Source organism: Bufo bufo, chromosome 5 (genome assembly GCF_905171765.1).
Source record: "Bufo bufo chromosome 5, aBufBuf1.1, whole genome shotgun sequence".
Lineage (NCBI taxonomy): Eukaryota > Metazoa > Chordata > Amphibia > Anura > Bufonidae > Bufo > Bufo bufo.
In genome coordinates this window covers 45,872,088-45,893,632 of record NC_053393.1, presented here as the reverse complement: position 1 = coordinate 45,893,632, position 21,545 = coordinate 45,872,088, and the positions used below count along the sequence as shown (strand labels likewise).

The following is a 21,545-nucleotide window of genomic DNA, read 5'->3' as shown; positions in this document are numbered from 1 at the left end:
AAGGGGTGTACTTTCTTAGATGGAGTCACTTTTTTGGAATTTCTATTCTAGGGGTGCAAGGGGAGGCTTAAAATGGGACATGGTATAAACAAAACTAGACCTGCAAAATCTGCCTTGCAAAACCCATATGGTGTTCCCCTCCTTATATGTCCTCCCGTTTGGCCAAACAGTAGTTTACGACCACATATGGGATGTTTCTGCAAACTACAGAATCAGGGCAACCCATTTTGAGTTTTGTTTGGCAGTTAACCCTTGTTTTTTTCCTGGAAAAAATTGATTATATTGGAAAATTTTCCAAAAAATCTAAGTTTTTAAAATTTATGTCCATTTGCCATGAAGTCTTGTGGAAGACCTAAAGGGTTAACAAAGTTTGTAAAAACTGTTTTGAATACCTTGAGGGGTGTGGTTTCTAGAATGGGGTGTTTTCTATTATGTAAGCCTCACAAAGTGACTTCAAACCTAAACTGGTCCATAAAAAGTGGGATTTTGAAGATTTCTGAAAAATTTCAAAATTTGCTTCTAAACTTGTAACATCCCCAAAAAATAAAATATCATTCCCAAAATGCTACAAACATGAAGTAGACATATGGGGAATGTAAAGTCATCACAATTTTTGGGGGTATTACAGAAGTAGAGAAACTGAAACTTTGAAATTTTTGGTAAATATGGTATTTTTTTATGCAAAAAAAATAACTTTTTTGACCCAATTTTAGCAGTGTCATGAAGTACAATATGTGACGAAAAAATTATCTCAGAACGGCCTGGGTAAGTCAAAGCGTTTTAAAGTTATCAGCAGTTAAAGTGACACTGGTCAGATTTGCAAAAAATGGCCTGGTCCTTAAGGTGAAATAGGGCTGTGTCCTTAAGGGGTTAAGTAATGTTCAAATGCTACTGATGACCTGGTAGGTCCTAAGAACTATTGTAAATGTCCATCTATGGGTATACCCTTTCAGGAAGTTTAAACTTGGTTTGAACTAGGATTAGAATTAGAAGGTCTACAAACTATCACAGTTTTGGAAGTTTGGCCAATTGACCACCATCAACATGGTGCATGAGTGAGGAGATAAAAAAAACAAAGTCAGTGTTGATGTTGGGGAACCAGAGATATGCCCCTTTACAAATCCTGATCATACCACAAATCATCTTTATAAGACCCATCAAGCCAATCTAACATCTCTGTATTGATACCAGGGTCAAACTGGCCAACCAGAAAAAAAGAAAAATCTTCAACAGACCCAGACATTGACGTGGTAATAATGGGCCCCAGCTGCAACAAAGGCCATGGAGACCTAGAGTTTACAATACAGCTAACAAGACCATGTAACTGTTCTGTATAGCTTTATGGAAGTTCTTAGTCTCATCACCTCTGGTGAATTCATCCATCTCTGACCGGTAGTATTGTCAACTTTGCTTTTGCAGATTATTTTCAAATTTAGATTAACTTTCCTTTTAATTTAATTTCTTCTCAGGAATACTCTTTTTGTCTGTGTTTGTCTCCACCCATACGTTTTTGAAACTGAATTGTGCTTAAGTAAGAATATCACATTTTGTTTCGCCTTCCATCGGAGGTATTTATCAGGTCTCCCAGACATGTCACTGCATACGTCTGCAGATGAGGTGCTGGCTTATTTAATATCCAAGTGATGTTTTAAGGCTTATTTTAAGAGCTGAATATTGACTTATAGGATAGCTGCCTTACATCTGGTGGCATTAGAGGCAAAGCTTGTTAAGAGCTCATTTGCATTTCTTCCCTCCCAGAATTCCAGAGGAGCATGTATGGCCTATAAGTCTCCTCACACTGATTAAGGTGCTCTCTCCCTAAGGAGAGTTAGTTCCCCCCTTACTGCATATGCAGACAAACAGTTCCATACTTTTCCCATAGTGTTCCATTTACAGTATTCCTCTATATAAGAGAAAGTATGTTAAAGCCCGGAAGCCCTATTAATGCCAACAGAGCACTCTTTTGCCCTCTGTTGGGTAAATAGGGCCTTATGGGTATGCCCATTACATAACCATAGGGAGAATGGCACTGTCCAATTTTCAGGGGTGGCCTACTAACAGGGTCAGACTAGACAGTATATGGTCAATACAGGTGAAATTAGGTGTAATGTTGATGTCATGTTCATCCCATATACAGTATGTCTGGAAATGTTCCAATGTATCTGCTGAAGGTGTCTATAGACTATAATGGGTCTGAAATTTACCATAATTTGGCATAATTTTGGGTGGTATGCTTCAGCATACCTTTCAATACAAGAGGAACCCACAAAATATACATGCAAACAATTAGGTAACGTATGCAACCATTTTTTACTGATATTACCATAGGAGAAAAAAAATTATGTGAACAGAATCTGTCCATTATTTTTGGCAATTATGAACCAATTGTATACAATTTGCTAAACTGTAAAAATGCAACCAAATTTATTGGCCAAAAGAATTGTCATTTCCTTCCAAATTTATGAATTTCAAGTTAAAAAATTTGAACCTTCAAAAATTTTCCCAACAGATGAAATGATACTGATAGGCGCTGTCAACATCATGAATACAAAGAGATATAAAAGTACAAATAATTATTTTATTCTTTTCTTGATGAACAATATGAACTGTTATAAAGTTTCACATTTTGGCCAGTATCAGTAAAATAAAAAAACACATTTCAAAAAGAATAGAGAACCAAATGATTTATCAGATATGTAAAATATAAAATATGTAAAAACTTTAATCATTGGCATACAAATAAAACACAATAATTAATACAATAATATAAAAATACAGCATAGCCATTATGCTTTTATTTAAAGCACGCCTGGCATTTATAATTGATGACCAAAGAGCCATCACTAAAATTAAAAATAAAATTAAAAAGTTTATAAATAAAGTTGAAGTGTATTGCTAGAGCCGACTGGCCCACTTACTAGGAACTTTTCCAGAGGAAAAAATTAGAAAAGATCCTATCATGTATGAGGCCTAAAAAGCTTTCCAACTCCTTTCCACCTTGACCACCCAGACATAAGCATGACCAGTGAGGTATATGGAACATAACACTGTCAGGCAAATGCACAATTTAAAAAGTGCACAAAAATAGCCCTGTCCCGAAACGAGGAGAGCCCTGGTTCAAAGTTGTGTTTCATTTTCTTGAAAGTATTTGGCATTGAATACGTGAAAATGAGCCACAATTAGTGTTTGTTCAAGTCCCAGCAGCAGTATTGCAATTCCCATAAAGACATGATTTCATGTCCGTAATACTCCTAGACAAATAAAAATAGTCTCTTAAGGCTTTCGACAAGTTTGCATACAGGCAATTGAGTATCATCATACATCAATTCCCAAGTTGTATTGCTGTTCCTTCTTCCTCCTGCCACATTTTGTGATTAGAGCCACGTACAAAGTCAACAGCATCACCCAGTAGCACGCGTATAGTATTGCACCGATTATGAGAACTGTCTGTTCAGATTCTGCAAATGGCTTTTTTGTTTCCTTCCATATGGTGTAAATTACACCCCCAGAAAGGATTGTAAACCAAACGGTTATAGGAATCAATCCTATAAAGTTAACAACAACAGTTTTTCTTCCCGATGTGCCCCAACCTGCTTTGTTGATGGTTGCAATGGCAAACATCTTGGCAGGTAGTAAACTAGACATGTAAAGCACTGAATAGAGCGACATAAAAACCATAACAATATTTCCCCGTAGAGCGCTAGCAAAAGAAGACTTGATGAGGCCAACAAATTGCACAGTCAACAAAAAGAGCAAGATGTTCCATATGCGACCTCGGTAGAATAACTGGATTACAGTGGCTATTAGAAAAAATGGGAAGAATCCGGTGATCACAGCTTCATAGGTCATCCATAAATGGTGTTTGTGGAACCACATGGAGTTGTATAACCATTCACGGAAGTAGGACTTGCTCCAACGTGTTTGCTGATTAAGCCACCTTAGATACTCAATAGGGGTTTCGGTAAGGCATTTGGATCGTGCTGTGTATTTAGTTGCATAGCCAAGACTCAAAACTCTGTTGGTTAGATGCCTGTCGTCTCCAAAACTACACTGGGAACCCAAAAATTCTTGATTGTACCAATCTTCTATGAATTGATGCAGCAGTGAGTTTCTGTACATCCCAAGAGGTCCACTAATGCATTGGACACAACCAAAGTAGGATTGGCAGGCTCTCTCGATGTTGAAGGCCATCCAGTATCTCACGCTACTTAGAAAAGAGATCCACGAGTCATATTTATTCAAAATCTGTGTGGAGAAAATACAAATTATTAGTTTATAGGAAAATTTGATAAGAAGTATTTCATTTTATTCAGCTCCTTATAAGGCGATTGAGGTTAGAAAAAGATGGCTGCTTTCTTCCAAAAACTGTGCCACTTCCGTCAACAGGATGTCTGTGGTATTTCAGCTCATCCCTATTGAAATGATGCTGTTTTTGGAGGAACATATGCATGTTTTGCAATCCCATAAGATTCATTTTCTAGTTTTGCATACAGTTGTTCAACTTGCACCCATGATTCAAAAGTATGAGTTTGACATGGACGTAAGGTACAATTAGAAAATGACACTAATATAGATCTAAAAATACAAAAAGGCATTATACATCAGTATCCTATCTAAATACATGGATGAGAGTTAATACAGAAATAATGACTCTGGTTGAGAATGACATCAGACTAAATTATATGTATGAGGCAAAGGAACAATAGACCAGTGAGCAGAACATCAAAAGGAACATCTAAAGTATTTCTCCTCCATTGGTCATATTTTATTGTAATTGTAAAAGCACAACCGCTTGTCTAGCTGGGCTGCACTTCCTGCCAGTCCTCAGGATAATCATAAATTAGAATTTCAGCAAACCCCATGTCATCCAAGTGACTACAAGGAGTATTGCTTTCAAAGGGATAGTGCTAGCCAAAACAAGCAAGGAGCTCCTGGAAATGACAGGCTATACACAGTCTGGCTAGGGTTACAATCAGACATCTCTATTGGCAATAGACAGCCGCCAACCTTTTTGTTTGGGAGACATACAATATAATATCCATACAGCCCTACAGGACTGCTGAGACTTGCATCATTGTAATGTGACCAATTTAACTTGGAATTTGCTTGAGCCAGAAGCAAAATGGGCCTGGCACTGATGCAAACATTGGTCCCTGGATCATCATCTACTATTCATAGCACATCCCCTTTGCCAACTTTGAGCCACCTTCAGGCAATAGAGGAATGAGTGAGACTAAAAAATTTTCACCCCTACGACTATGTTCCCTTGTCAAATAATAATTTGACATGTATTTCCATGGTTAAAAATCCCAAAGCTGATCTTCGGATTTCTGCTGCAGATGTGCCGCTCATTGGAGGTTGATGGTCTTTGGGTTTCGTTGCAGATTCTATGCCAAAATCGTGGTCAGTGATGACCCTTTTGAACATAGACTTGCAATTATGCTCTTTGCTTGGGCTATATCTATATATTTTCCCTATCAAACTGAACTGGAATCCAACGTTTAGTGAATGTTTTTAATATCTTTATGAATATTGTCCTGCGGCATACATGGACATAACCAAAGGGTGGCAAGTCACCATAAGCAGAACTGTAGTTAGACTCAATTTGCTGCTTTAGAACTCTATACACCCTGGCCCAGGAAATATGGCTTGTTTTTACCTCTCCTCTGCCCCAGAACTTGGGGCCCATACATCTTCAGCCCCCCTGCCAGGAAGCTGATTTGCCTTGGTTACGGTAGTTAGATACAGGACAAGGGCAGAAAAATAAGGGAATCCTAAATATGCCTCAGTTCTATGTACTTGGATTCACTGTATATACAAATACATGACTGACTAGTATATAAACTGACAACGTAAAAAAAATTATAATAACTATCACAATTTAAATTTACCTGCACATCTCCACCTACTCCTCCCACCATGTGGTCTTCTTCCAATACTTTAACCATCTCAACGGATGAAGCTGGGTCAAGGACTGTATCCGAATCGCATACCTAATAAAAACATATTAAAAATGTAAATATTCAGGATATGAAAGTTAAACACAGAAAATGTAATTTATAAATCTAAAACTATATTTACATTTTTTTTCTGTTTCATTATGAATTTTTTTATTATGTCTTATTTAAATTATCTGATTTGGTTGGGAATTTTTTGGGAATTTTTGCTGTAAGCTTTTGGTTCTGTCTCTCATATAAAGCTGTCATGAGTTAAGTATAACTGAAGCACGATCCCCATCCACTTGGACACCGCAGGTGCTGTGTATTGTCGTGTTGCAATGGAAGAGGAACACAAACTCTAACATGGGTCTCTATGCCTCGTTTCTCTGATGAGATGACACCGCTTTCAGCAACAGGCTCTTATTGTGTCATTTTTATTGCCATCTCATTGCTCAGCAAATAGAATATTTGCAGCTGTTCTGCGCTTGGCTGAAATGAACAGAATATTGAGTCGTAAAATCTAAATAAACTCAGTCAGGCCCGACCAAAGACAGAGGAGAAATGTGCAGTCAAGAAATAAAAAAATACTCAAATTGTTGCTTTTTTTCAACCAATCAGCAGGCACATAACTAGCACTCATGTAAACGTAAAAATAAAAAAGTTATGGCTGCGGGAAGGCAGGTAGTCAAAAACTAAACTGAGAAAAATTGAAAATGGCTGCGTCAGGAAAGGGTTAATGTTAAAAATCTTGCATTGAGACCCAGAAGCAATAAGTTATGCCTCTACCACTCAGATTCATATTCACAGGTCAACCATGATGACCTTTGAGAGGTCCTACCCTTTGAGATCAATTAGGTTTCTTAATGAAGCAATACTTGTGATGAACAATCTCCTGCAATTTTGTGTATTCAGCACTTGTGCAGACCTATGTGTCTCCATGGTTACCGAGAACAAACAAATATGGTCCGTTCCTGCAGTCAAATGTTACTTCGCTCTCTCCGCTCCATCATCTTGCTAACTTATACACAGTAGAAGCGGAGCAGATGGATGAGGCACTACATAGGAACTGTTTATAATTGGTGTAACCCAGGGAAACTCATTGGTCTGCATCAACTCTGTATAGGTAAGTTGTGTTTTCCTCAAAAATATTTGCGAAGTTGCTTCATTCTGAATTTCCGATGCGTCATTAGGCATCAAGACATTCAACTGAGCTTTAAAAAATACATCTTTGGCTCAAAAGAAATAATTCCAGACGTTACACCTCCTTGCACATCCCTTTCTCTACATTAAATGGATAAGACCTGAATTTGTTGCTTAAATTTAACCCTCCTACACGACTGTTCATGCCGAGCCAGAAAATAAAAAGAATAATCGAATAAAACCTGCCTTACATCGAGAGCCTAGCTTTCCTGGAAAAATGCCACTAGACTGTTTAGGGATTAGAACACTCACATATTTAACGTCAAACATTGAAAAAAAATTCACCAGATGTACTCTATGTGCTGGGGCAAGGAGACCCTCCCTATACAACAGGATCCTAGGGGATAAGAGGACCCGCCTGACTCGTAGCTATGAGACAGTCAAATGGATTTGGAAGGTGATATGGCTGAGGGATTTGGGGCGGACGACTTTCTCAAGAGAAAATCATTTTGGGTTTCACCTTTGCCAACAACCAGAAGATCTAGAGTGCTGTGTTCTCGTCATGGCTACAGACGCTCCGCAGTCTAGGGCTTATAGGGTTAAAGCAACTTGACCTCAACTTGCATTACAAGATGCTGCCAAACTTCAGGTGCTGGGGAGTAAAAAGGGAAAAGTGTACGCCATATGTAGCGCCGAAGAACATTCTCGACATGTGTTTCATCTTTGTGCTTTTTTTTTGTAAAATATAAGGACAGCTTTGTTTCAACTGTGGGAAAATATTTTTGGTATATTTTCTATAACTGGAGCTAGAGGTTTAGGCTTGTGGCCGAAATATAAAAATAGTGAATACAAAAAATAATAATAAATCATATTTTAACCTATTTCAATGCTAACTAGAACAGATCGCTTTACCATAACTTTCTTTTTCTCTAGTAATGATGTAAGGGTGTAATTGTCCCCAGTATAAGTGGCCCTTCGGCTCAAGAAAAAAATTCACATTAACTGGGGAACTAACAGAATACTTTAGCTTTAGATCTGTTAATTTTCAGGCTCCTCTTCTGTCATCCAAGTTGGCTTCACCACTTCTCAGACTATCTGATGTACACTGTGCATTAGTGGTCCAAGACAACTTTCTATTTGCCCAGCCCTGCTCTTAGATTGGCCATCATTGTCCATGTGAGCAGTACTGGCCAGCCCAAGGGCAGCAGGAAGTGTCTTGAACTAGCAAATGCACAATATACATCAGATAGTCTTAGAAGCGATGCAGCCAAGTGTTTTGTTTGTTCCCCAGTTAATGCGATTTTCTTTTTAACCACAGGGTCGCTTTAACACCACCTCCAATCTAAAGGCTTAAAAATATTGTATAAACACGTCCATCTCCTTGTTGAGCCCTCATGGTTGTTAAGTGGAGCTAAGTTGAGATATCTAACAAGCCTTCTAGCAGTCCTGACTCCTTTAGGCCCTTTCACATGATTGGGAATGAACATTCGTAGGACTATTCATTCTTCGGATCATCTTTCCATCTAAAGATCCCACCAAGCAGCTGAAAAATGAGCCATTGGCTGATTGGATCCCCTTGTAAATAAGGAATGTACTGCCGACAAAGATAGGCTCACTTCTTTAAAACCATTGATTGATACATTGGGGAAATTTTGCGTGCATTCATAGGTCTCATAGCAGAGGTATAACTTGAAGCCCCTGGACTCCATCACAGAGTCAAATACATAGCCCACCTCTATAATGTACCATTTAAAGTCCAGTGGCAGGTGTGTCTTTAGGCCCTCTTAGATGTATCTGTTATCTCTGCACCTCTTTAGTGAGGCCCCTTCACTGTAGAGATATTGAGGGCCTGTCCTCTATCTTTTTTTAATAGAGGGTAATAATATTCCTATTCATTTTTTTTATTATGTTGATAAAAAAAATCTGTTAAGAATAATTAATATTTGATGGGCCCAACAAAACTCACTTGAACCCTTAAGGTTTGTATATTTTTTCAGTGACTTTTTATAATTTTTATATTTTAATATTAATATTAGTTATATTTTAATGAACAGTAATAGGGGGTTATTTAGAAGACCACTTCTATTGCCATATGTATTTCCCACCATTACCTAATACTACAACCAGCTGTTGTAGCACCTATGCTCATGTCAGTAATGTCTTTATAAGATCCATAGCCTACTTGCCACCCGGCTATAAAAAAAAATAAAGTGCCCCCTATGTAAGTATTAGTTTAACCTCTTCAGGTGAATATTAGATTTGCTCACTCTGATTGCAAGTGAGTGAATGCATAATCCTCTAGGAGTGTCATAGCTTTCTAGGAACACATGGAGGGGAGGGGGAGGAAGGACTATGGTGGAAGGTGGCACCCTGTCGGTTCTCAGGATGACGTTATCCACTTTCATTTCACTTTACAGTTTGCTCGGCCTCTTTGTACAAGGGGGAAACCAACTTTCATGGGGCTCGATGTGTCTTAAACAGCTTGAATGGTTCACTGTGTCGACTTAGAGCCTGGCATATCCTGTAACACTCTACACGGATTGTACAAAGGGCCCTTTATTTAGGACATATTTCTGTTGGCGAACATGCAGCAACTTATTACCTACCTGCACATAATCCACGCTTAGGCCCAGAGCTTTGAAGGCAGTGTACATAACTTCACGTTTTCCTCCCCACTTTTGCATGATACACGTGTATCTGTTGTTTAGAACCAGCTGAGTGACTTGTTGTTTGCTCTCTTTGTGCGACTCTTCTGTTTCCCCGGGACCTTTTTCGTGGAAGTTATTTTTCCAGATGTAAGTGGCGCTTCGATCGCTCCCCATAATCTCGCTAAATATATCCATCATGTAGAGGTCATCTTCCGAGTTACCATCGATGACCATGATGACCTTCATTCCTGGATAGGTCAACCATTTCACAGACCGTAAACATTTTCGTAAGTAGTCAGGGTCCTCTTGATATGCAGCAATACATAGGGCAACTGATTTGTTCAGTTTTATAGGGGTTTCAAGAGATCTCTTCATCTTTCTGTGCTCTAGGTAAGCAAAGAGGCTTTGGATGAGGAGATGTAGTGCTAATATGGCACCATATAGTCCAAAAGAAAAGTAGTAGTTGTCCGTTTGGATAAACTGATACCCGACAATATAAGCAGCTGTAATTCCTAATAAGAGGGACACTCCGAAGAGGGTAGTTCCGATTATTCTAAGGATACATATAAATCGTTCACAATGCATCTGAAAAGAGAAAAATATACAATCACACATGGAACATTATGTCCAATTATTCTTAACTATATGAATGCTGAAAGTCACCGTGCTGACCCCTCACCCTACAGAGGTATGACAACACTTGGTGGCTTCTAACATCAACCAAAATTGCGAAAAGTAAATGAGTACTTCAAATTAGTACATAAGACAAAGACACATCAACGTCAACTCTAGTAATCATAAACTTATTGAGTATACATAGACTGCATGCAGATGTTTCTACCAGAAAAGCTTTGGATGTCAGTTAGACATACACTAGTAAATTTGAAAGTCAGTCCAAAGAATGATTAGTCAATATGTCTAAGTCTATACTCATTTGTAGCTAGGTCATATTGATGAGGCATGATTGGCAGACCAATGGAGGCCTCCTTCTGGATCTGACCTTGATGACATATCTTAGCAATATGCAATCAATGTCTGAGATGAGACAACCTCTTTATCCATGTTCTAGCTTTCAAATAGTTGACATGTCTAGCTCTATGCTCATGTGGACCAAGGTCATATTGGTGAGGCACAACATTTATCAACCATGTGAATGTTTGAAGATTATATTCATGGGATTTTCATATCACATTTACGATGGTAGAACTTTCTTATATTTCCTTTTCGTGAAGACAGTGATAGCAAATGTCTTAGTTGTTTTTTTCATTCCCGTAAAACAAAGACCAAACCAGACCAATGCCCAAAACATGTCAGAGCATGTCAGATCAGGTTTTTGGTCGTGAATTTTTATTGCAAATATTGGCACTTCGAGAATTCCCGAATATCTAGAATATAGTGCTATATCTTTGTAATCGTGAATAGTCTAGATTTTTTTTCATCAGTACCCATGATCCCTCACTGCTTCTTGCTTGTGGGCCAATGAGAAGGCTGCAATATCTTTGACTTCAGGAGTAGTGTTGATCGCAAATTTTCATATCGCAATTTTTATTGCAAATTTTCCGATTTTAGCAATCAAGAAAATAATGACTGGAGATCACGAATTCTCAAATTCGCGAATATATGATGAATATTTGCCCAAATATTCGCAAAATATTGCAAGTTCGAATATTGCCCCTGCCGCTCATCACTGGTTTTTGGCAGGTTTCTACCTATGACCAAAGACAATAAAAGGCTTTCATCTGTTGTTATGGACGTCATACATCATCAATATATGTTGTCAAACCTAGATAGATTATTTTCCCTTCTTCCTAATACACTTGCATGCCAAGCCTAGTATGTGCATGTGTTGTGAATATGGAGAGGGAGTAAGTTGATATCAGACATCTCTGGAGCCAACTTATTATCCCGAAGAACAAATGGATCAGTGTTAAATTTCAACATGACTCATCCTTCTTCCCACCGACATCATCTATTGGGAAGATTTGGGACGTTTCTATACAGATAAGATAATCATTCAATCCTGCCAAAATTGGGGGTTTTGGTTGACTTTTCTCATATGTGTACAGGACTTTAGGCCTATAGCTACAGTATTTTATTGAGGAGGAGAAAGCTTTAGTACTGGGAGAACTAAAATAGGTTTTCATATCTTCAGATTATCACTATTAGGGCTCATTTACATGTCCACTATGACATCCATGACAAGATGGTCAGTCGTTCATCTGTGAAGGTGTTTGTGAGGGAACCTTGTTTGAACTCCCATAGCAGTGAATGGAGGGTGGCATCGCCTACACGGCTGCTCTCCACTTTGGGTGCCTCCTTCTGGAGATAGGAGGGAGTTCCACAGGTGGGACCTGCACCTATCTGACCTTGATGGCATATCCTAGCAATATGCCATCAATGTCTGAGATGAGACAACCTGTTTATGTATGTTCTAGCTTTAAAAAAATAGCCATTATAGTTTTTAAAATTGGGTGTAGCCTCTATGTAGAAGGACTGAACAGGCACTTATCTAACTGCACCGATCTTATAGGTAATTCTTTCCATCAGTCTCAAGAACCCCCGAGACAGCCCAGATTATGAGCTTAGGTGGCAGTTTGTTTTTATTTGTGGGTAGAGATTGAGGTCCTGGGAACGGTATGATAAGCTGTCTCTGGCCTTTCTTCCCTTTGTATTTTATCAGCCAGCTGAGCATGCTCTGATTTCTCTCGTCTCACATCATCTCTTGGCTTCAGCCAGATTTTGGAACACCACCCTGTTACATCATGCAACTGCAAATTCTGCTTTTCCTGTACAGCTAGAACCAGCCCAAACATTACTTAGACGCAGGTCGACTCCAGGGTTACAATGTCCATTGTAGGATTAGCCTTGAGTTAAGACGCTTTTTTCCAGCTCAAAGCACATGCTGAAGTCGTTTGAATGCAGGAAGAGAAAAACGTCAGTGTATATTTAATAACTAGTCCTGCAGCCATAACGGAAGAATTCAAGATTTTCCTGAATTAAAGTTTGTCCAGTATTAAATTTTGCTGCATATTTGTGTTACTAAAATTAAAGCTTCAGACGTAAGTTAATTTTCTTTTGCGCAAACCGTAGAAGAATAAGGGCCTAAAAACTTCATGGAAATGTTCTAAGATGTTTGATATTTCTCCTCCACGGCTCAAATGGTTGCTATCTCTTCTGACCTCTCTATATACATGAGCCAATATTAATGTCAGGGCGTTAAGGTGGTCCACCGTCCTACGTATTAGATTAAGGTCAGACAAACCCGACAATTTGGTGAGACTGGCCAATGGTCTAATATGTATAGGGGTGTCCTGACTTTCAACTGACAGAAGATGTTGGGAAGAAGAATTAGACAGTTGGATGTCAACATGCACCACATTTTCGTGATAAGTCGCCTCCAGAGAGGTATCTTACAGTGGCTTAATACTCTTTCCCCATTTACACCTAACCGAGCCAAGTAAAAATGCGTGTGTGGGGGGGGGTAGCTCTCTGACCAAACAAGCATTTCTTAAGTGTACAGCCACCTTAAGACACATCTGGCAGTCACCTATCTCCTTGGTGAAAAAATTATTAGAGATGATAAAATAAAAAGGGATTTTGTGGCGCAACTCATGGGGATATTACAATGTCATATCTGTCAACTTTTTGATGTCTTAAACTGCCTTTAGTCATTAGGTTCATGTTGGCCAAGCATGCCAATTTTAATGACATTGGCCAAAGATCTTATTCTATAGGGGCATATTGACAATCTTCCAAAACGTGTTGGGATCACACATAGCAAAGATGTTTTCCTATCTAAGACATATCTGGCCATGGAGCAGGGTCAAAAACTCCAATTTTGGAGATATATCTGAGCACTCGGCTATTTTCAGAACTCCCATAGAGGTGAATGGAGGGTGGCTGTGCTTGCACGGTACACTCACCTTCACTCTGGGGGGTCTGTTCTGGAAATAGGAGTGGGTACCAGAGGTGAGACCTACACCTATCTGACATTGATGGCACAGCCTAGCAATGTGCCATCAATGTCCCAAATGGGAATAACCCTTTAAAGTTTGAAGTTGTAGACAAATAAGACATTCTGATATCACCATGACTCCTTGCCACATGATGCTCCATGTGGGTGACGTCTATAGGTAGAGCGTTGAGGACCTCAGTTCAGAAATAGTGGCATCTCCATCACTATTATTTTTCAGGCAGAAGACATTCCTAAAGCTCCCAAAGACACTCAAAAGCGCCATCAAACTTTTTGAGACAGGTTGGCTTGTAGGACGGAGCACAAGCTGAGTTTTTTGCTCTTTGGTGGAGTTGTTTAGTAGCAATATGTTGCAGCAGCTCTGCACAGTACATTACAGAAGTCTTCCCGAGAAGAAGGAACCATACACATATGACTTGTTCGGTGCCAGAAAGCCAGGATATTTAAAGGCCTCACTGTGTTACTGGAATGTGATGAATTTACCTCAAGTAGCAGGTTTTTTTTTTCCCACAAAAAAGTGCCTGTACTTTCATAGAATATCACAAAAATCGCCTTTCAGGACAAACTCCAATCCTGGGAAAAAGGACAGGGGAGCAACGAGACCAGCCCCTGTTATGGGAAGTGCCCAGTGTATATCAAAGGTATGGTTATAGTAAACATTAACACTGGGCAGGGTCATCCATCAAAGGTTCTGGTGTGCCACATGCTAATATAATGTAATTAACATCAGGGGCCGGGGCATGCAATGTTATGGAACACAGTCTCTAGTCAGACCGCATTTGTGTGAAATTAGAGCACAGCAGAATAAACTAGGTTCGCTTGTCTCCATAGGTATTATACTGTTAGATGAAATGTAAAGGGTTGCACATAATTAGAAAAATATGGCTGCTTTCTTCCAAAACAGCGCCATAGTGGATCACAGGTTGTGTGTGATATTGCAGCTCAGCCTCATTCACCTCAGTGGTCTTGTGTTGCAAGACCAGACAAGACATTGACAGGTAGGGTACTGTTTTTGGAAGAAGTAAGCCATGTTTTTTCTATCTCATACAACTGAGGCCTGTTTAAAACGTCAGTGAATCATAAATGTGTGCTGTCCATGTTCTCCATACCCATTGACTTTAATGTTTTTATGATTTTCCACTGAATGTGGGCCAGTGGAAAAATGGAGACGAGATGAATTACTTAGGTCCATACTGTGGACCAAACAAGCCCGTTGAAGTCTATGGGTCTGTGAAAACCACCAACACAACACAGATGGCATCCGTGTTCTGTTAGTGTTTGTGGAATACAGATGACTCACGGTGGGCAAAAAATGGACACATGGACCAAACAAAGATCCTTCACGGACATCTTCACGGATAAACCACTGACTATCTTGACACAGAAGTCATCACGGACATGGACATGTAAAAGAGGTCTTAATGAACTTTGCATAATATAGGTGCTTATCCTAAATTATTATCTAGCTCCATAAGGTGCATGATTTATGGTCATCAAGTTGATACCGATTTTATCAAGCCATTTGTAATATAATTTTTACTCATATATGGTCATCACTAACATTCCAAGGGTGGATGTCAGGTTCCTGAGGAGCACACGTGTCTCATAATACATATGATTAGATATTTTGCTATGAAAGCTAGGTTACAACCCCTAAGGGAGCTGTAATTAAGGTGTAATATTTACCTAAATCAAAGAAAAAGTTGACGGGGCTCAGACCATTACCTCATGCCTGTACTAATGACCAGACACCAGTAGGATGATTATGGAAAAACACTACAGAACTAATGTTGCCACCAACCTTGTGAAGCATAAACTTGTAAAATGTATAGCTCGAGCATTTAACTTTTATTCATTTATGTGAAGTAAATCCAAGTCATCACTGTAAAAAAAAACATTCTAATGGACCTTTTCTGTAGGTGAGACATCAAAACCTGCAGTCGGTTTGGGACTACATAAAAACGTTTAATTGGCATTACATGTCTATGTGCAGGTTTCCTTTAGTCTGATACAATGAAGACTAAGAGTCTCAAGAATATTCTGTCCTCCCACTAAAGGGCTACCTATACTACATGAAGACCTAAAATTTAGAGCATCTCAAGGGCGTTCATCTTATACAGGCAACCCTTGAAGATGCTCTTGGGTCCAAGGAGAGATGGGCCTGACTCAGATTGACAAAAATCAAAGCATATCAAGGGCATTTATTTCATAGAGGCAGCCCTTATAGATGCTCTTGGGTCCAAATAGAGATGAGCCCAAGACTGGCCCATGTTTTAACTCAATGAGTAATCAAGGAAGAGGAAACCAAGCTGAGGGTTACATCTCTTCTATAAAGCATGGATTAAGTGGGATAACACATGCTTGGAGGCCCCTACTGTTCCAGATCAGTGGTATTAGGATGAGACACATGGGCAGAGCTTTTTTATATGTACATCAAGGAGCTCCAACTTTTTTATCCATACCCATAAAATATTTAAATCTTGTGTTCTAACAGACTTCTAACCACATACATGTGTACATGGAAAGCCAAAAAGCTTGAAACAATTCTATACTGTTTTGAGTGAAAGAAGTAAAGTGATAATCCTTGTAGAGCGTAAGCACATAAAATGAATAGGAAGGGATGGATTAATATAAAAAATGTAGAACTAACTTGATTACCCACCAGAGCCTGTGTGGCTGGATACATACACAATCTCGCTGTGGAAAATTATATCATGTCTGCAGTGGTCCCAAAGTTAATTTGCCTCCTGCCAAGTGTTAGAGAGGCCAGGCATTATGGAATTAGGATTAAAACTGAAAGGTCTGGGAGAGAAAAGGAACTGCCCAATAGAGATGAGCAAAAATAGAACTAGCTATTCTGAACATGTCAATGCCTGTATTTAAAGTCACAATTGATTCCTCATTTAAGGTCCTTCTACATGGTCTACCAAGGTCTATGCCTCTGACATTTGTGGTGTCCAATCATTCTGTTACGATGCAAGTCAATGAGACAAAACTTTGGACAACTTGTTCATGCATGGGCGTTCCAAGGTTGAGTTGAATAAGGAAAATGAAGACTATAGAAAGAAATAAGAAATAACTGGCCCTTAGAAACTAGCAAAAATATAACTAAATAGGTTGAGTTGAATAGAGAAAATGAAAAAGAATGAGAAGAAGTCATGGGTGATCCTAAGTATATTACAAAAGGTAAGTACTTCAATGACCATCATTTTTCATTAGATGTGTGCTGATGTGTGACCAGTCTAAGGCTCTTCTTCGTTCTACTATATATGACACCATGTCTTGAGTATTATATTAATAGCCCTATTGTAGGTTGCTGATATTTGGTTCTCTTATGAGAATTGTCCACTGCACCTTTTCTATTGACCATACTTGCTTAGGCAGGGTACTGGCTCTCCATAAGGAGACCAGCCCTGAGTGGAGGCTTACTGGAAGCACTCCATGAAAATGCTCCATGGGAAAACAATACGCTCAAGAGAAAAGAGAAACATCTCACTAGCACCTTGTGGAAGTGGCCCCTTAATCACAATCCGACTTTTTAACAAGCTTCAGGAGATGACAAGGGAAAATAGCCAGGCCAATATATTTCCATCCAAACTAAGAAATTGCACCCAGCAAGCCAAAATCCTACTCCATAACGATGAGGGGCAAGCACCCTGATATCTGGCCTGGCTATTTCCCTTTGACCATACAAATGCATCGATTCCAACTGCTTGCTGTGAAACAATCGCTAAAGACCTCAATTGACAAGTAAAAGTCTTTCCCAGGTCAAGGAGGCGATGAGGAGGACGTGACAGTCGAGAGGTGTTGGCCTTTGTTGGCCATATGCTCTCTCACTCATCAACTGCTCAAACACATGTTTCATTGTTGGATATGGCTGGCATGTAAAGCTGTCATCACTTGCTGAGATATTTCCTGGTGGAAAACCCCAAAAAGTAGCGCCAGTACTAGAATGGTTAATGTGGGAAACGTGTTACACATGGTACAGCTGTCTACTACATAGTATTCCAGCACTCAGCTTCTGGCAGATACATTACTATGAGTTGCTCTGCATGACAAACCCAACTCTGCTTTACCAACAAACTCAGCCATGTTACACCCATATTTATAGATTCATATTTATAATACAGATAACACATTGAGTTGACACATTCTTCTGTTTTTCTTGTCCACGTCTGGATTCATAAGATGTCATATATAACAAAATAATGATGAGACTTGGTTGCATGGGAAAAATATTGAAAATCTCATTGCGGGCGGTGTAATAAGTTTTACATTGCCGCAAAATGTAGAACATTTCCTTTTCCAAAATAAAAAATATATATATACAGTGATGGTCAGTTCGCAGTGTTCGCCAGCGAACTGCCTGCTCCCAGTGACCGCATTTGATATCAGACCGGCTCCCGGCACAGGCACGGGTAAGGGCTTACCTGTGCATCGCCGGACGGGTGAGTCAAGATGGCAGCCCGCATGTGTTCGCTGGTGAACACTGCAAACTGACCATCACTGTATATATACAAAAACTGAAATAAAAATAATAAGCTACTAGATACTCCCCCTGGATGGAAACAGACTACCCCGAAATTGTAATTTTCTAAATGACCACTAGGGGAGTTTGCTGGATACTGTGGTTTGGCAATTGTACAATCATTTGTACAAAACCTAAGGGCCACTAACTGTATACTATAACTACGTCATCCTTGTTGTGACCATGGTTCTCATAGACCCATAGACTATTACAAACAAAATAGCGCATGCTTCCGTGGATCTGTGGATAACAACTAATGTGTGAATGCAGACATTAAAGTGGTTTTCCCATCTCAGACAATGGGGGAATATCCTAGCGAAGTCAGTCAATCACGGACAGCACACTTCCATGAATCACTAACATGTGAAAGAGGCCTAAGGGTGTACCATGGCGGATAGATAGATAGATAAATAATGTAGATATATAGATATATAGATAATGTAGAAAGATAGACAGACAGATAGATAGATAGATAGATAGATAGATAGATAGATAGATAGATAATGTAGATATATAGATAATGTAGAAAGATAGACAGACAGATAGATAGATAGATAGATAGGAGATAGATAGATAGATAGATAGATAGATAGGAGATAGATAGATAGATAGATAGATAGATAGATAGATAGATAGATAGGAAACCTGTTCACAATGGCCGTACTACTGTTGCTTCCATGGTCCATAGATACTACATCACTATTCTTCTTGCTAGAAGACTATAGAAGGATTTAAGCCAGACAAGTTCTATTCATAGCTAAGTGGCAGATAACAGAAGAGGTGGTTGTGACGCCTTCTAATCTAGAAAAAGGCCCCACAATGCCTAATGGAATCTATCTGCCCAGATAAGAGCTTCCCCCCAATGTCCTACCATCCCCAGGATGAAGGCCCTGCAATCTCTGAGCTGTCACCACTAGAGTAAAACTCTCCAGGCCCCTCTGTTATCTCTCCCTTCAGCTGTAACCTATAAAGTCCAGGGAACCCCAGCCTAGAGCCATCCATCCAATCCCAAGAAGGAAGACCACTGCGTCACTAAGGGGAGTCTACACCCCCCTGACGTCAAAGGTATTCCCCCCACATGGATCTCACGGATCAGGGAGTACAAGAGGCAACTTCATTGCTTGCAAGGCAGGAGCTGAGCCAAGTCTCATACACTGGGCTCTGTGTAGAGAGAATTTCAGGATTAAATGGCCCAACTCACCGCTGAGCTGAGCAAACAGCAAGAAGCCTACTGCTTGCTCCATACAACCCAATGTACTTGCAGACTGCCTCAGGTGACACACACAGTGACATCCAGGGCAATCACATTGTATGACTTGTCAGTCCATGGGCTTGTCTATTCATGACCTTGCTTTTCCCATAGACTGTAATATCCTAAATACTGTTGCTTCCAACACAGTTCTGGTTCTGAGCCCAAGCAGGGAGGGATCATCCATGTGGTTTTATAATACAGCGTGGCTATCTAAGATGTTGAGTACCTGCCAGTAACCTCACCCTGGCCAACATGAAATAGTCTTGAATTAAGGAGGTACAACATCTGCTACATTTCAGAGCATGGCTGGGATCTGCAGAAGTCTAGCATGCAGGATGAAATCTGTCTCAGCCAACCTTCCAGGCCATGTTATACATGAGGATACAGACCGTGACAAGGAACTGCAACAGACAGCCTTCTTCTTGTGATTAATGATATACTGCATTCAAAGGGTGCAAGGAGGTATTGGGCAGTTCATGCCCCCTGGATACAATGCATAGGTTCATAGGATGCATTCAATTACCTCTGCATCCTTGATACAAATTACCCCAGGAAACCAGCATCTCATACAATGTATTCAAAGATGTATCCAATAGTCCAAGCATCCTTGATACAATGCTTCCTAGGGTATACCCTACAAGGCATGCAAGCTTGTACAATGTATCCTAGCAAGTACTACATAGCTCATGCATCCTTGATACAGCAGCTTCTAAACTGTACAATGTATCCTAGGATAGATACAACAGCTTATAAATGTTTGACACATTGTATCCTACAGCTTAGAAATGCTTGACACATTGTATTATACTACAGCTTATAAATGCTTGATACATTGTATCCTGGGATGTATCCAACAGCTTATAAAACGTTTGATACATTGTATTCCTCACTTACAGCTTGCATGACACATTTTCTATGCATGTATTCTACAGTCCATCCTCCCTTGATACAGTATCTCCTTGAGTAGATGTTTCCACATCTCCCACCATGTGGTGCCTAACAACTAAAGCCAGGAGAACCTTGAGAAGGAACTGTGTGCAGAAGATGCTTGATACAATCTATGTCCATGTAGGCATTAGCCAACCCTACCTTGAGTATCTCGGCAGAAGCTTTAGCAGCCTTGACTTCTTTCATTGAAATGCTGAGCTGGTGAGGTGTGAAGTCACCGCTGCCAATACAGAGACCCCCCTGCCTGCCAAAAGCCCACCCTGCATTTACAATTCATTATAATAGAGGTGTCTGTGTCACATCACCCTAAACCCTTTTGTCATTGCCTCTGAGGTTTGGATTTGACACCCCCCATGCTTAGACAAGACCCTGGCACGTACTCCTCTATCCCTGCAGGCTATAAGTGCCCCCCCCCCCCTCGTCTTCTCCAACTTCCCAGTCCTAAGGAAAGACACAGAGGAGAAATGAATGGATACATTCTATCAGCGCACCTCTCCAATGTGCATCACTTCAGTCTATTTACAAATACAGCGGATACATTGTAACACTATCACCTGCATCTCTATAAAACACTACAACTCTCAGCATGTCCTGACAACCCTGGGCAGGACATCCCAAGACTGGTGGTAACACATCAGCCATTCATTCTGAACCTCTTTAGAAACTAGAAAAGAAAAAGTTTGCAGGACTTGTTTTTTTTTTAAGTTTTACCTTGAGAAACCCAGGGTCCCAGGAGCTGCAGTCTGATGGGTGGTCTTCAGTGTCCCAAATCTGAGGTAATGTTAAAAAAAGATCAGCTTTGGTTGAGGCAGTAATACGGCAAAGGCTTACTTACCACTTCAAGCAAGTAAGTGGTAAAAAATTTTTTTTTTTAAAATAGAGATGTCCAATTTCTGTAAAAATAAAATAAAAAAATCTATCTAGACTAAGTAGAAAATAATTGTCTTAAAGGAGCCTTTTCTTTGTCATTGCTGGTAGACAGGGAGCCTGGCAGTGCACATGTAAGTGGGCAATCCAGATGTGCTGTACCATCAGTGTGGAGCTCACACACCACTCTGGAGTCCTCTTTAAAGCCAATGTCTCCTTGTAATCTTTTCCAGACCTTCTTTTGACGTTT

At 39.8% G+C, this 21,545-nt stretch overlaps 1 protein-coding gene across 1 annotated transcript in view; it reads right to left on the bottom strand.

The window, feature by feature from the left end:
- Positions 1 to 2,617: 2,617 nt before the first annotated feature.
- The window catches only part of HAS2 (hyaluronan synthase 2), an 18,980-nt gene continuing 52 nt past the window's right edge, over positions 2,618 to 21,545 (bottom strand). Inside the window, exons 1-4 of the mRNA XM_040433345.1 lie at positions 21,140 to 21,545; positions 9,686 to 10,312; positions 5,892 to 5,993; positions 2,618 to 4,245 (exon numbers count right to left, since the gene is read on the bottom strand). The exon at positions 21,140 to 21,545 is cut by the window's right edge and continues 52 nt beyond it. Of these exons, the coding sequence (XP_040289279.1) occupies positions 3,316 to 4,245; positions 5,892 to 5,993; positions 9,686 to 10,312 (1,659 nt within the window). The 5' untranslated portion in view covers positions 21,140 to 21,545 and the 3' untranslated portion in view covers positions 2,618 to 3,315. The remainder of the gene's footprint in view (positions 4,246 to 5,891; positions 5,994 to 9,685; positions 10,313 to 21,139) is intronic.